Source organism: Aulostomus chinensis, chromosome 20 (assembly GCF_037954235.1).
Source record: "Aulostomus chinensis isolate RoL2024-O1b breed Wild chromosome 20, RoL_Achi_v1.0, whole genome shotgun sequence".
Classification (NCBI taxonomy): Eukaryota; Metazoa; Chordata; class Actinopteri; order Syngnathiformes; family Aulostomidae; genus Aulostomus; species Aulostomus chinensis.
Window position 1 is genome coordinate 22,863,492 of NC_141339.1, and position 16,647 is coordinate 22,880,138.

General features: G+C 45.8%; 1 protein-coding gene across 2 annotated transcripts in view; it reads left to right on the forward strand.

Annotated features, from left to right (window-relative positions):
* fam184ab (family with sequence similarity 184 member Ab) overlaps positions 1 to 16,647 on the forward strand; it is a 118,293-nt gene that overhangs the window by 52,174 nt on the left and 49,472 nt on the right. For both annotated transcript variants that reach the window (XM_086188839.1, XM_086188840.1), the window contains exons 7-12: positions 1,251 to 1,386; positions 2,352 to 2,533; positions 6,010 to 6,195; positions 13,804 to 13,926; positions 15,413 to 15,574; positions 16,034 to 16,155. In XM_086188839.1, the coding sequence (XP_086044965.1) occupies positions 1,251 to 1,386; positions 2,352 to 2,533; positions 6,010 to 6,195; positions 13,804 to 13,926; positions 15,413 to 15,574; positions 16,034 to 16,155 (911 nt within the window). The remainder of the gene's footprint in view (positions 1 to 1,250; positions 1,387 to 2,351; positions 2,534 to 6,009; positions 6,196 to 13,803; positions 13,927 to 15,412; positions 15,575 to 16,033; positions 16,156 to 16,647) is intronic.

A 16,647-nucleotide genomic window follows, 5' to 3' on the forward strand; every position in this document is an offset into this window, starting at 1 on the left:
TCTCCAGTGGTGGACGGCAGAGTTAGCTGCTTGTATACCCCTAATATTCATATGTTGCCAAATGTCTGAAAGTTTGCTATCGATAGTTAGATGGTTTCTCTTACTTTTATTTATTCTCGGACTGACGACAGGTTTCCAGCCCTCGAGGAGGTCCTCACACAGATAGAAACACAGAAGCCCTGTGTTCTTGTGATCGGTGTCATGACAGCTCCGCACTTGAACCGTCTAAAGATGAAGTTGTGATACTCATGATCTTAAAAAAAGAACTCTCTCACACACACACACACACACACACACACACAAATTATAGATCTCTTATCTAAAGAGGCGGTCACAAAGGGTAACTATCTGCCTTGGGCTCATCAGGGAAATTAACACACACAGTCTCACACACACACACACACACACTGACACCAAGTCTACTTTGTGAGAGCCTCCTCGCTTGTTCTTGTCATATTGAGGTTTCACTGTTTTAGCGGCTGTAATTAAGTTCGTGGCAGGACGTTTGATTGGACTGAAAGATTGAAATTTCCTCTCGTGAGTTGTTACAGAGCGTTCGAGGAGAACAGTCAGAGCGGTGTGTGTGTGTCTGTGTGTGTGTCTGTGTGTGTGTCTGTGTGTGTGTGTGTATTCTTGAGTTCTTCTCATTAACGTGTCAGCATTTCAATTCTCCATCCTCAGTATCTGTATTATTCTACAAACATGCCTCCAACTGCACAAACTCTCTGCCAGCGATGCTCCTCCAGGTTTGTTCCTTTCGTCTCTCAAACTCGCCTCTCTGAACCGCACGTACAGCGGCGACGTGGAGGTGATGAGGAGACCTGTCAGAGCGAACGCTTCCTCGCAGCCGCTGCTTTCAGGTTCACCCCAGTCGTGTCCTGCCCTGCGTCTCAAGCTCTCCTCTGCACCTCTGACTCTCACTTGTGTCTGCGACTTTAGCTTCCTTTCAATTTCCAAAAAACTGAAAATGTGGAACAAAGTGTTTTGGTTGGAGAAAGTGTTGTATTTATTATATATGAAATATTGGAAGCAGAAATGTATTCAAGCAAATGTAGAAAAATGCAATAAAAAGAGGCATGTCCTCTACTTCCTGTCCAGTACTTACATCTGGTACTGATTTGGAGTCAGTGGAGAACCGAGTCAGATTCCTTGTAGATTTGGACCAACAAAACTATTGCTCTTGTCAATTAAGTCTTTGGAATGAATGCCATTTCCTTGTGTTGACCTGCTGTATGGCCCTCCCTCCCCAGGAGTTAACCAAGCAGCTGGACGAGGTGACCCAGAACTCTGAGATCGTGGAGATCCGTCAGAAGGAGGCTGAATGTGAGCTGGAGGCAGCCAGAGATCGAGTTCAACAGCAAGCCACTGAAATTCTCCTCAAAGCCAGTAAGAGGACACATCAAACGCATCCGCTAACAGCGTCTTGTCTGGAGCATCATGGCCTGGAACATTTTAATGATCTACCTCGCTGCAGTGTGTGCAAGCTAATGCTGGTCCCCGTGGAAACGCTTCTAGAATAACAGCTCTACCCCCGACATGCCCTTAAAATGAAAACTGTACTTTCACATTATTCCAAAAATGACAATGTTCCAAATTGCCAAAACAACATTCCAAATTTCCAAAAGGGTAATGTGGCTAAACGCTACACGGGACATTCTGGGGAAGTCCTCAACTAAGAATTTAAATACTTGAATCTGATTGGCCAAGTCCTGCCTATCGCTCACAGATCATCTAACTCTGGGTTTTTTCTTCTGATACGTTGGCTTCATTTTTTCTACACGAGACAAAAGAGCTGAAACTGAACGGATACATAAGAAAGTGTGGGATGAATTTTAGTTTTGTCCTGACTGCAGTGGCCAACGTTGGGACGCCGTCAAGTATGTTTACATCACGCCAATGACAGCAACCCTCAGTTTGGGCAGCAAATGTCACAGCAGCCTCTCTCAGATTATCATGTCAGACGATCAGGAGCCTGTCAGTCACTCCAGCTCACTGGCTGAAGCTAAAGCTAAAGCTAAGCTAAGCCCTCGTCATGGTGCACGTAATCTTTCAACCAAGTCATTTTGCTTCTCACACCAGTGCAGCGTTGCATGGACGAGGCAGAACTGTTCCTGACTTGAAGGTTATGGGTGTCGCGAAACAATGGTGAGGTTATCAGCTCAGCTGGACTCCACAGCTGCAAGAACCACAGTAACAGTTGAATACTGAGTGTCTGTAAACATGAGGAGCTCCTTGAAACCCGTGTACCATGTAACGTGTACATGTGTCAGTTGCGTGCGTGAGTTTGATATGAGGATGATGTCACATCGTGTTTAGTATTCTCTTCATGCCTGTCTTCTGTCCTGCCATAGGTCAAATTAGCAGCCTGCAGGCCACCCAGATGACCCAAGAAGCCGCCATCAGGGACCTGGACAACGAGCGGAGCCGGCTGAAGGACAAGGTGCTGAGGATGGAAGAAGAGAGGGAGGCCCTCCAGAGCCAGAGCCAAGCCCTGGACGAGAGACAGAGACAACAGATCCAGTCCCTGGAGAAGGTGAGTGCCGTGTCACACATTCAGATATTCAGGTTCATAACCGTCTTATAAACTTTCAGTAGACTCTGCTCTAGACTTCTCTTTTTTTAATATTCTGTATTCATATTTTGTAACGTAAATCCTTGAATAAAAATACATCGATTCAAGCATGCAGAGCAAGATTTTCTGAGTTATTAGACGTTAAACACGTCATCATTTCAGGCGCAGCCAAGCCTGGCTGTGATGTCTAAGAGGGGGCGGCTGTTTATTTCAAGCCGAGTCTCTATATTGGCAGTCCTTCCCATGTGACCTGAATGCAGCATCACTCCCTTTTAGATGATCCATCTCCTCCCAACATTCCCAAGGCAAGCATCGGCCGACTCGCTGGTGGCCGGCTCATCTTCCCATTCTCCTCTTCCTATTTCCCGAAACTTGCAGTGTTTACCTTCGCTTGCAGAGTAGTTCCACAGATTATTGCAGATTACGAGGAAAATAAATCTTATGCATCCAGCAAGTTTAAATGCCATGTGAGCAAAAGGCAGCAAAGATCGAACCCAAGTCAGCTGTTAAAAGGATCAAACCATTGGATAACTGCATTTCCAGCGATTCAAGAGCTGCTTCTCTTTCTAAAAACCAAGAAACTTAAAGGTCAGATGATTTAAGAGAGTGTGTAGTCAGCACACCAACCACAGACGACGGTAAATGTCAAGTATCGCTGCTTCATGTGTGTTTTCCCGTCCTTTTATCGCTGACATTTGTGCAGTGTAATCCTCTGGGAGCCGTGAAGGCTCTCCCACTGGGAGAGGCCGCTGTGAGTCTGAATGGCTTCCTGAGGGTAGTACAAGATCCTGCACCACTTAAACGTCTCTTCACCTTCCTGTTATGACGGCAGCAATCCTCCCTCGTGGGCTTTTTATTGATCTTTAAATGGATTAGCAAAGTTATCCAGTTATGGGAAAAGTAGTGGCAAGTGTTTCCTTTTTTTAAAATGGCGGTACGGCCGACTGCAGTTTTCAAATGACAGGAAGGCAGCAGGTTTTTTTTAGAGACTAATTGTGTGAATTAAAGTTTGTCAGATAGCCTGATGATCACATGACCTCCTAAATGCAGGCAATAACGCCACAGGGTTCACTTCTGGTGAATGTGTGTTTTACAACTGTACACGAAAGGTTTGATGAACGGCTGAAAATAAGAAACACAATTTAAGAGATTTAATTACGGGGAGCTGGGAACCTTGATATTCATCACCTCCTCTGCAATTAGCCTCAGCTTTTCTCCATTAACAGTTTGTGCTGTTTGGTCTTTGCATTATTTTTTTTTTCTTGCTCAAAAGGCTAAATTAGCCTCCCGTGATGTTTTCACGCCCGTTTATATGTCCCACCGTGGAGCTCCTTCCCTCTGGGGTTGTTTGACCATCTGATATCACAGCAGTCTTCCTCAGCGTGATGTTTGATGGACGTTTTGGTCGATTTCCAAGAATTCCTTTGATGTGAAACACTGATGGCAATAAATGTGGTGAAATGCCCTGCTCGAAAATGAACCTGTTCATGTTCTTGCCAATTTCAGATAAAGATGACGCTCTCTCGTTTCAAAATGACTGGAGAGGCAAAGTAAAACAGGAGTTACAGTCAGCTCTGGCTTTTGAGGTGTGTTGACTGAACAGTGCTCTTATCTGACTGGCGGCTCAGACACTTTGTTGTTCAGTCAGTCTCAAATATTTCAACATACTTCATTGTTAATGTGAAGTATAAAGACATTTTTTAAAGGCCCTTTCCTGCTTTGTCACTTTGAGTTTAGCTCACTTTCTAAAGCGTCGTCTCAGACCAGAGATTAAATCTACTTTATCACTCATTTTTGCTTCTTCAGTACCTTGCAAACACCTCAGCGAAAGCAAAAACACCTCAAAGCGAAGACTCGCTTCTTTATGCACCGTAAAAAATTGAAGTGTCACATTGATTTGAGCCATCGGATTGCATTGGTGGCGAGATAATCTTGTCATACACACAGACCTCTGAGGCTCTTTTACTGGGCCTAATGTCAGCTCAAGTAATGGGTTTAAGTGTTCCCATGAGGCTTTTTTGGCAAAGTTGAGCTAATTAAAATTTTGTCATTGCAATGAAGACGCAGCTGCTCCCCTGATTAAACCAGTAGAACATTTTTAATGTCTCCAGTTTCCCTGGGAAATCAGTTGTTGTGACCTTTGCTGTCACGCACACTGAACCAGAGTTCCAGTGACAAACAGTTACGCTCGTACCTCTAGCTGGTCTGATGTGTCATACATGGAGCAAACATGTCCTTTATGCCGCAGAGGAAACAGCCTTGTCCTTTTGTATTTCCGGTGTTGTAGCTCCAGTTGAGATGGAGGGTCTGCCACCCTCCCAAACTGGGAGCTTCAGTATTGAGCGCTACTCTTCTCAGGGTACGGCCCAAGTTACAGAGGCACTACCGAGCAACTTTTCACGCTCAGTAGTCAGTGGCAAACTTTGGTGCCTGAGCTTGAGGAGTAGGAGTTTAGGCTGGATGTTAAGGCCTTTTTCCAGTGGCCAATAACCAGGTGACGTCCTCCTGAACAGGTTGAACAGGTTCCATAGGCGTTCACATAACTGGAGGTCAAACGGCCTTCAGAGCAAACCAGTATCTATTGTATTGATTGGAACACAAAACTGGGTGACCCTGGAAATTCGCCGCCACAGAGGTATAAAATAGGTGGCTTTAAAGTAGCTGGATGTGAAAAAGTAACCACTGGAGCATCGTCGTTGCCCTCCATGCTGCTTTCTACTTTACCAAAGAGTCAAGATGTGGCAAGGGGCTATCAGAGAAAGAGCGAGACCATGTGACACCGACCTTCAAACGCTCCACGCCCAGTGGCACAACCCAGAGCTTTGGCCAGACAAAAGGGGCCTACAGTGTTTTTTTATTCAGGGAGTTGGTGTGGGTGATGTTCTGTAGCATTTGTTAAGCAAAATGCAAATTTGGCCCTGTAACACACGGAACCTAAGGAAACTCCTGCTCACGCGTTCAACGTGTAGAAGACAGCAGCGACATCACGCCTGGCGACTGACGGTTTTGGACCTTTTTAAAACTGAAATACCAGGTACCAACAGCAGGTGCCAACATCGGTTCGGATTTGAACAGTCAACAAAGCATCAAACCAAATCTGAACGCTAACTTGCATCAAGAGACCGAGGGGCATCCTGGGAGAGACGGGACTGTTCCTCCAGGGGATCGATAGCTCATTATCAGACATCCCAGTTCCCTTCTGCTGCGTACTGTAAAGAGAAAAACACACATTTGTGTGTGAGACGGTGCTACAGAAAGAGTCTCGGAAATAAAAACTTCCCAGAGAGTCAGAACCCAGGATTGATCCCTCGGCGGTTCATTCGTAAACACAAGCAATATGGCGGACTCACACAGCATATGGTCAGCCCGAGCTTCGTGCGTCTCTCAGCTTTGAGCGTATTTTGATGGCACGTAACCCTGCGTTTCTGTATTTCCAGACCCTCCGCGAGGAGAAGACGTCTCACGAGAAGGACATGAGCAATGTGCGAACCCGGTACGAGGAGGAGAGCAGCCAGATGAAGGAGAGCCAAGCTCGAGCTCTGGATGAAGTGGCCAAGAAACACAGAGTGACCCTGGAGAACGCTCTCAACAACGCCGAGAAGGACAAGAACCGCCTGCTGGCTGTGAGTACACACACACACACACACACAAACACGCATGTTACGCAGCGGGTTAGCAGTGTGTGCACGTTTGTAGTTTATTATGTCATGAATAGGCCTGCACTTGTCCCAGGACGCATCACCCAAGAGTCAACCCCAGTGGTATTCAGACGAACATCTCTGCTTTCAGTTTCAAACCAATAATTCACCGTTTTTCATGTCAGTGCTCTGACTGACTCACGTCGAGGGATGGTGCTTAAACTAACGGTGAAAATTCCATCACTTCTGTGATGGAGGCAGACGCTGCAGTTGATGATGAGCTCCACCTTCTCCTGACATTCCTGGCACACTTCGCAGTCAGAAGATAAAATCAAAAAGAATCCGTGGGCGGATGTTAGACAGGAGGGTGTCAGAAAGACGCCACATCAGATGGTCAATTTGCAGCCTCCTTTTCAGATTGCCGCATCTTGGGTAATCAGTGTTTATTGCACTGGAAGAAAATGAACAGCTGTATATTCAAATTGATCCTGCATCGTCAAGCTCAGGGCTCATCTCAAGCCATAAAGATGGCGCCCTTGGGATGTTTTGTTTCCTCTGTTTCAATGGGAGAATTGCTCTCTTTGCAGAAACCAGAGGTGGAAGCGAATTTATTGCAATTTCAGGTACATCATTTTATGCAACCTGATAGTGTTACTCCATTAAAATACAGATGGGAAAACTTTATTCAATTATTTGTTCATGTACCAAACACTTAGAAAGGGCCGTCTATGCAGATGCAACTTTCTCGCACAACTATATTCCACTTTTTTTGCCGCTTTGTCCGCTTTAGTCCAACGCTGTGAAAACGACAGTGACAAGTCACCCTCTATGTTAGCAGGTGGGTTGCACATTGATGCATCAAGCTGATAAGTAGCAGAAAGTTCTGGCAAAACTAGTATGTCTTTAGGATCTGAACATGAGAACCAAGTCACTCTGCTTTCTAGCTCTTCTTTCGTCTGGAGTCGTTCGTTTGATATATTATTGATACAATCCAGTATCGCTCGTATAAAGGAAAGAGGAGATCAACTTTCTTGTATTATACTTGGAATTCTCCTGCAGCTGCAGGTCTGTGAGCAGTCCTGGATTATGAGCTCGGAAAAAAACTTGTTTTGGTGTTTGTCTTTTCCACGTTGTGACGATGGAGTCAAAGTAATGAGCTTTAACTCCTCAGCAGCTTGTCGTCCTCCTGGAAAAAAGTGTAGCTTCTTAAATAATTATAATGGCATTTTCTGTTGAATAAATCAACAATCCCTGAAAATCTGGGAGTCGTAACATCCGACGGAAACGGAACACGGAATCCCGTGCTCCCGATGAGTCACACAGGTGTTAAGAGGCTTTGACAAGCTCATGTGCTAATTTTGGGTGATACAAAAAACTGCTACTCCTTGCGTGTGCACGAACACACACATACACACACACACACACACACACACACACCACAGATTGTTTTGAAAGGAAAAACAGAAGGGAGGAATGTTTTCTCTCTCTTCTGTGGTTCTGTCACATGCTGCATTCTGTTCAGTGCCAAAATGTGGGAGCTCAGTCACCAGAGGAAAATGCTGACATGTATGTTTCTGCAAGTGATGTGTGTGTGTGTGTGTGTGTGTGTGTGTGTGTGTGTGTGTGTGTGTGTGTGTGTGTGTGTGTGTGCATATACAAATGTATATACATTTTTGTACCAAAATAAAAATGATGTAGATCAGCATTTCTGACAAGTGCAAAGGGCAGGAATGTTGTCTATATATAGCAAGAGGGTGCCTGGAGGATTGGAGCTGTGGACGTTTGCTCCACACAGACTGGGATACTTGGGGGGGGGGGGTCAGTACTCAGAAACTCAGGCCAACTCAGCAAAGGTAGAAAACAAGTGGTCAAGTGTGGATACACACCAGGAATAACACAAAGAGGTGACTATGTTTACATGGACGGCCGTAATCTGAACATTGGTCCAACCTTAGTCAGACTATTTGGAGCTCCTGTCAGTGAATATTCCATTCACGTACCTGTTCACACCCTCGGAAATAGAGCTGCCAGACAAGAACACAGATGTATTTACAGGTGCACTTTTGAAGAGCATTCCCTCACAGGCACAATGTTGCTCTTCAGAGTGTCCCGCTTGAGCTGAGGGGTACATGATTGTCCTCCGCTCCTGTTCCCGCGCTCAGACCTGCAGCAGCGCCCCTCTGTGTAGCCTTTCAGCTGCACGCTAGTCCTGTTTCAAGTGAGCAGCCTCCATTCCACCTGAAAACCGCCTGCATTACATCTGTACTTTTTACACGAGTGTTTCCTAAAACCTGGAACCATGTAAGTATCCTGCAACTGTGGTGTATTTTGAATGTGTTGTATTTTTGTGGGGGTTTTTTTTCTTGTTTTTTGCTAATCATCCTGAAACCTGAGTGTAGAGCTGAGTTCATAACACTCGCTGGAAGCTGCACCAGCAGTGGAAAGTAGTTGGACTGCCGTGTGTCACAAACATGATGCAAAGACTCTGGCTGGGCTTCGTAGTAGAAATAAGGTATAAACATATAAAATAGGCTAAACAATGCAACTAAGATCAGGCTATTAATGGAATATTGCCGACCATGTAAACATAACCTGTGTTATTCAGTTATTCACAAATCTTGAAACGTATTCATGTTGTCAGAAACGTAGCCTGGGATCAAGACTGTACCGTGTGACTAAAAGCTGTTTAAGTCAGATTGAACAGAAGAATCGAGATGAAAGGGAGGAGGTCCAGGTCTGTAAATGTGTGCTGGAGCCGGTAGATTTAAATTCATAGTCTTTGACTGAATGACTGAACATAAACCTTCAAGTGGAGAGTATAAAGTGAACAAAGTCATTGAAATTTGGAAAGCATGACAGGATGGAGAATTAGATGGGTGTGTGTGTGTGTGTGTGTGTGTGTGTGTGTGTGTGTTTCAAGAACTTCCAACATAAATATTTAACTGCCACCTACTTAGTACAGAGTGCAACATCCAGTTTACACCCACATGGCACTTTCACACTGCTTGTCTACTACATATTCGATGGAATATACTTCACCCAGTTATCGTTTTTAGCTCTCAGGAAGCACATGGATGTCTTTCACCTCCGTCTCAGCTGAAGTGGGTTGCAGGCAAACAGTTTCTCAACATTTGATGTTTGAAGCCCTGAGGAGGAACCAGACGCGTGCAGGACCCTGACCATCTGCAGGCACACTTGAACTTTTAGTGTTGGATTGAATGACATCTAAAGGCTCTGCTCATCTATGGATGTGTTCATGACACAAAGAGGGAAGCACATGAAGACAGGAAGTAAAAACCATATTAAGGGAAGTCGTTTCAAAATAAAACAGGAACTATCTAACTCTGGGAAATACAAGGGCCAAAACGCAGGAGTCCAAACTGAGAAGCTCGTGATTATTTTCAACAATATGAGAAATATAACGGGCGGCACGGTGGTGCAGTGGTCAGCGCTGTCGCCTCACAGCTAAAAGGTTCCGGGTTCAAGTCCCGGCTGGAGCACGGGGTCTTTCTGGGTGAGTCTCCATGTTCTCCCTGTTCCTGCTGGGTTCTCTCTGGTACTCCAGCTTCCTCCACAGTCCAAAGACATCAAGAGGGGACCAGGTTAATCCAGACTCTAAATTGACCGTAGGTGTGGCTGGGAGAGCCAATGGTTGTCTGTCTCTATGTGTTGGCCCTGTGATGGACTGGTGACCTGTCCAGGGGGAAGGCTGCTGGGATAGGCTCCACCCCCACCACCCTGAACAGGATAAGCAGTAAAATGGATGGAGTGGTATAACTTGGCAAATAAAAGAAAAGAAGAAGTATTGAACAACAACCAAATTAGCTCTAATTCGGTGTTTGAGCTACAAAAATACACTCAAAAAACAAAGTCAAGCTAAAGAGCGGCTGAGGTCAAAGTCAGTCCGTCCCCTCAGCTCACACGTAGAATATGACTGTTCTGTGCTCCACACTCAAGGTTTCTCCCACCAAAATGCAGGTTTGTGTCTGACAAATTGTTGAGAGCAGTTGCTCATAAAACATTTACGGTTCATTGATTTGATCAATTAACACGCCGGCGCATTGAAACATTTCTCTGCACGTTACAATCAGGAAATGTCAGAGGACCTGCACGAAAATGTCAGCAGCAAAACGTCAGGCGTACTTATGCATATGCATGAGTTACCTGCTCTGGAGAACTGTTACTACATACTGGCACTCAATAGCGCCTCCTACCTTTACTTCACTGCAGTATTTTGCAGGTATGTAACTGTGATCTGTCCACAGCTCAGAGGAAATCATTGCTCTTTGCTTGTAATTGTATCATAGAGGTTCATCACACCACCGTTGTGTCTGATGGGATCCCGGAGGACTGGGACCGGTCTAACGAGCTCCAGGTCGAGCTCTTCCAAACCGCAGCCCACCGCTAATTTGACTGCAGCTGATGGATACAGTTCCACCAGCCTGAAATAGCCCTGTGACGAAGCCTAATCCCCACAGAGCCCTTTGTTCCAATCACACATGTGAACGCCAGCATTCTCGCATCAAAGTTGCATAATGAGGATGTGTTTTAAATGATATTCCACCGTGGAGCCGATCAGAGCTGACAGCGACGTGGAGAGAGGGCTCTTATGCATTCATGCGTTGCATATGCAAACATCCTCCCCCGTGATTTAAACACCCTCTTATTCCCTCCCTCGCTGTTTTGATCTGTACCATAATTTGTCATTGTTCTCTCCTGCTTATGATCACATTGTTGATGCAGAAAGGTCCAGAATGAAGGAGAGACGGGCAGGAGGAGGAGGAGCAGTCTGCTGCCTCAGTTTAACTCGTGTATTTTCACCCTCCGTTCTTTGTCACTCCATCCAAGTTTCCAGTTAATCATCTTTTCTTTCATCGCTTTAAAATATAATGAGAGTTGTCTGTGAGAAGGATGGCTCGGGAATTTAAATGAACAGGTCTGCGCTCCCTCGGTCACGCCCTCCAAATCGACCCGCAAGGTATGACAGGAATCCTGATGTGTTAGATTAGATTTCTGTCTGATTCTGCAGCTAATGGCCAGAAAACTGTTTAAATCCTTGATAGGGCCAGACTGATAGGAATTGCTGCAATAAAATATACTTTTGATTTACTTTTTTTACTTGGTAGTTGATCATCTGACGTTGGATATTCCGTCAACGTCAGGCAAGATGGTAAAAACAAAGTCTTCCATCTTCTAAAACCTGCATTTATTCAAACAAAGCTGAGCAAACGTTGTCCAGTCCTCAATTTTCAACAACTTTTGATGCCCGAAATGAAACTAAAGTGAAATTTATCCAGCCTACTCATCACCGGCACGGGCGGCCTGAGCTGATGCAGCCGTGTCTGGCACATGAAACTAAAGAAGAATTTTGTATTAAATCTCTCGTGTAGCTTCGGTCGTACGCTCACACTCCTTTTCTCCAACGGTACGCGACCGTAGAAACTACAGCACTGAACTAAGCTGTTCCGTATCAATATATAAATAATATATCATAGATTTACTGTCATATCCACAACGGTTCAAGACAACACATGCAGCTCTGTGTCTTTGTTTGCCACTTCGACTTCACTTTTAGTCCTCCATTTCTCCTAGAAACGTGTATCTTCACTTGCTTCTGGCAAGCGCCGGTCCAGAGGATAAATAATCCAGGTGAAGGAGACGAGGCTGCGGCGGCAGGTGGATGCGAGAGATCTGGCTGCGGTTTGGGGGTTGAGGCTTGGTGTGGAGCAGCTACTGACCAGACTCCCTTCTTTCAAGTCTTGCATCAGGATGTTCAACCTGAGGGGGCCTGAAAGCAGAAATTCTGGCTAACAGAGAAACCTGGCTCACTTTTGGACCCCCCCCCCCCCCCCCCCCCCATGTGAAATACAAGATGTCACGAAGGATTCGTTTTTCTCACTGTTGCACTCAGATTTATTCCTGAGAAGCCCCAGAGTCATTTTGATAGAACTTTGTCACAGAAGTGGCTGCAGTGAATGTGTTTTTGCAGCCTTACAAACTTCATCCGCCTCTGTAATGAATAATGGTGGCAAATTTCATTTGACATTACAGCAATTTTCCTCGGCTCTAATTGTCCTTGGAAGGCTGCAATCATTGCACACTGTAACAGAAATCGTTCCCCATTCAACAGCCGGCATAATGAGCTTCATCATAGTAACAATGCTGGAGCTCCTTCTCTCCTCGCTGTCAAGGACAATGCTGCTGGAGTATTTTTAGGAATCGGTACCAATGAATGCTGCTGATGTGATGTCAGACATAAGGGGGGGGGGGGGGCGAGCGAGGGGGAGGGAGGGAGGCAGGCAGAGCTGCAGCCCAGCTAGAGTCCTCCCAGCTGATGTCCATTTTCATTTCGTTGCTCCATTAGCCTTGACTGATGTGATTTCAGGATGGTCGGCTGCTCTCCCCTGAAAACGCCGCAGCAGGTTTACAAACTGACCACATACAGAGAGTCTAGATGGCTCATTCGTCACCCAAGTTGCTCGACTCGAGCTGGCGGATGAGAAGTTTCTCTCTGCTCACGTGTGCTATTTGTCACGTGGAGGTTGCACGCAGCACCGAGGGGACGTTTCAGGTGTGAACTCTGACCTGAGATTGAACAGCTGAAGATTTGAATGTTCTCTTTTGTTCGCTTCCGTCATGAAACTAAAAATAGAATAATATAAAAGTTTGAAGAAAAAATCGGAACAGTAATAATATAACCTGTCCCTGAAGAGCTGAAAACATCCGGACAATATTAGTTTAAGCTATCGCTTTTTGAATTTAACTCCCTAAATCCTGAGAGTTTACTGGACGGCCACAGTTCACGGAAACTCTGCTGCGGACAGAAACAGGAAATTAACAAACAAACGAAAAATAGCTTGAAACTTGTTTTCCTTTTGTCATGATTTTTGGACTTGTAATCTTTGTTTTGGCCATGTGGGGTCCTCAGTTAACGTTTTGGTCACATGTCCTTGTTTTCATTTCACTCATGAGAGCCACCTGAGCATCGTTAACCTCCTTATTTCAGCCGCCTGATGCTGTGTTCTTGCTCAGTCTTGATTTGTCCCTTGACCATGCACGTGTTCGTGAGAGCCTCAGGTCCTTGGGTTTTTTTGTTAAGTCATTTTTGTAGCCATCTTGGAAGGCCTTGTTTTTGTAACCTTTATTATTGCAAATAGAAAGACTCTCTCTTCACCCTCCTCTGTCTCTGCAACTGAGTTTTCGAGCCTCCTTTAGCCCAGAGGAAGGACTCCTGACTTCCACGCAGGAAACGCGGGTTCAAACCCCCTGCAAACTTAATTCCTTTATTGTGAAATGATTTTCCTTTGCCCAGCAATCCATTAAATATACGGTCATATGCAACATGCATCACATCGGAACTTCATTCATTTGGCCCAAACATGTTCAGTGTCTGTAAAGTCAGCCGGGTCATCCTGGTACCATGTGACGGTCAAGTCTGCAGATGGTCACATGACGTCGTAGCAGAACACATAAATAAAACGCACGTTGTTGCCGTCCTGCTTGTACATCGCTTGCACGACCATCTCGGACGGCTCTGTCGCGCTCCGTCTCCTCGCGCTCTCATCGGTTTGTGTCTGTGCTTGGTTCCCACAGGAGCTGGAGCAGCAGTTTGAGAAGGAGCGGCTGTCGCTGGAGGAGCAGAAGATGCTCCTCAGACAGCAGCTGGACGAGCTGAGGGAGGAGCTGACCTCCAAACTCACCGCAGCCACTGAGGAGGTACGACACGCAAAGCCTGAAACGGGTCTCTGGCCTCCTATGTGTCCCTGAAATCATCAGACGGTTACCAAGAATCTCCTGTTCAAAACTTCTTCATCATGTGACCGACATGGTGTCACATTAACGCTCAGAAATACGTTTTACACATCCAGTTATGCACAAGAAAAACTGGTTTGGCTAGAATGAGTTGAGATGAATTAATCACAACATTCATCAGGAAGGTTCGGTCGCCAGCGTTTGTTTGTGTGCCTCTTTCGGCAGGATTATTCAGAAAGGACCAGGCTGATGAGATCATGAATCTTGGATTCTCATCAGAACAGGATGAGCCCCTTAAAGTTAAATTTCCAACCTGAACCTGCCGTACCTCAACAGCCAGCTGAAAACAGCCTATGATGTAGAACATATTGATTATTCCTCCAAGTGATTCAATGAGATTAAAGAGAAGATGAAACTTGACGCTCCTTCTGAAGCTCCTCTCATGAGAGTATTTTGTAGCTCGGAGGACAACAGTGTCTCCTGGTGCGTCACTCATAATTGTGCTTGTGTGTTTTCTCCTCAGGTGCTTGTTTATAGTTTTACTGCAATAACTTTACAGCACTGAAACATCTGAAGTACTCTTAAAGTCCCCCTCTTGTCCAGAAAATGTTGTTCTCCTTGTTCACACAGTTAAATATTTTATGGTGAAAGTGTAAGTGTTCTCTGTTCTCACTGAAAATTGGATTTTAAGAGCCAGTGCTAGAAGCACGAGGATGATGATGATGACATCACAAATCTTTTGGAAGATGATCCTGGTCCAAAGTACAAGGATGTGCAACTTTGACGCTTCCAGGCCTCAAACAGAGAGAAGGGAGGCATCCAGCCGCGAAACAAAGACAAATGTTTGTGTGGTTTCGTAATCTGGGAGTTTAAATGAGGGAGGAAAGTATTTTAATGAGTTAATTTCATTGGATTTCTGCGCAGACGTGGTCAGACACAGGTTCTGAATATGGCAGCTCGTGTGTGTAGGAGGTGGATCTTTAGAACCCTCCACATGGAACCGGGCGTCCCTCCGACTGCTGCAGCTGCTGGCTCTGAGCTGAGGTTTGCGGCGATCTGCTGCTTTTTTATTTTACAGCTGGTGGTTTCCAATTTATTGGTGCTTTACCACCATGACTGAAGCCATCAGGATGCACGCAGCAGTTTCTGCTATTGATGTTCAAGAGAAATGCTTGCTCCAAAGAAGTGAAGCGTTGTAGAGAAACTATTAAAAACTGTGCGTCAGTTTAAAATCTTGATGTGGACTCATTTTCAGTATCGACATCTCAGGCAGCAGAAAGAGTGATTCAGCGCAGACGTTTGTGGCCACGCTGGCAGAAACACATGAGATTGGCTGGTTGAATGAGTCTCTGAGGGAGACTCCTCTTCCCTCCGTGCGGACTTGGATACAATTTAAAGGCAGCCGCCGCACCGTGACGGCCTGCGGCGTCTGACTCTCCTTGTGTCTTAGGTGTTTCGGCTGCAGGCGCAGGTGCAGCAGGGCGAGCAGGACATCGGTGTTGCTGAGGGGCAGATCTCCACGCTGAAGGAGGCGCAAGACAAACTGCTGGAGGAGCTGGACGCCACCAGGGCCCGGCTGAGGGAGACCAGCAACCTGCTCACCGCCCTGCAGGTCAGCACCACACACACACACACACACATACACACACACACACACACACACACACACACACACGTGGTTATTCTGTACTTCTGAACAGTAACTAACTGAACCCAAAACCCTACAAACAATCCACCAAGGAAGTGAGGGAGTGCAAACATCTTGTCCACACTACCAGCTCAAATCTGATCTAATCTGGTTTTTGACAAATCCAGATTATGTCCTGATTGGTTGAGTCTGAACAAACAACCACATGAAGTCTGACTTTTGCTCATCTGACCTGAACCACATTTGGAAGTGGTTTGAACTCTAATTTAAATCAGATTTCTACAGTCTGGATTGCAGTGTCTTGATGATGTTTTTAAACTTTTTCATGCCACCAAATGTTTTAAAAATGCCGAGAACTTTCTTGTCCAAGTGGGGAAAAAAACCCCAAAACCCTCTCTTGAAATCGTTCTGCCTGTCTCACAGGGAGAGTTGGAAATCCAAAAGCGTCAGCACGAAGCCAAACTTATCACAACCAAAGAGGAGGAGAAGCTGAAGATGGATAAGATGGCTCTGGAGCTGGAGCTCCGGTGGACCGAAACCCTCAGGTGCGTAACCAGGTTCCAGCCAGATATGGAGAGGAAGTAGTGTCCAGCATCCTGGTGTGGAGCCGCCTGTCTGCCTCCATCTGTCTCTCCTCTCAGTTTCCTCTTCATTAGTGTTCCGTCACTTGCCTTCGTCTCGCTGCCCACAGCTCTTTATCCTCTGGAGAACATCTAGCCAGTGGTGGTGGGGCCGCTACACTGTCACTGAGCCGCCTGGATGAGGAGGCTGCTGGTGCTGCTCCCCGTGATAGCGTAATCATGGTGGAGCTCTCAGGATTAGCAAATGAACGGAGGAGGTTCCTTCAACTATATCAGCTGGCACGGTGTCATGGTCACACTGACCCACGTCACCACCTCTGACTGAATTATTCTAAACAACGAGGGAGAAATCTGAAGGTTGTTTGTCATTTTGACAGATTAGAAGAGGGTGGTGGAGCGTTCCAGTCACGGCCTGGTGGGGGGGGCAATAGAAAATCAGGTTTTCAGAGAAATGTT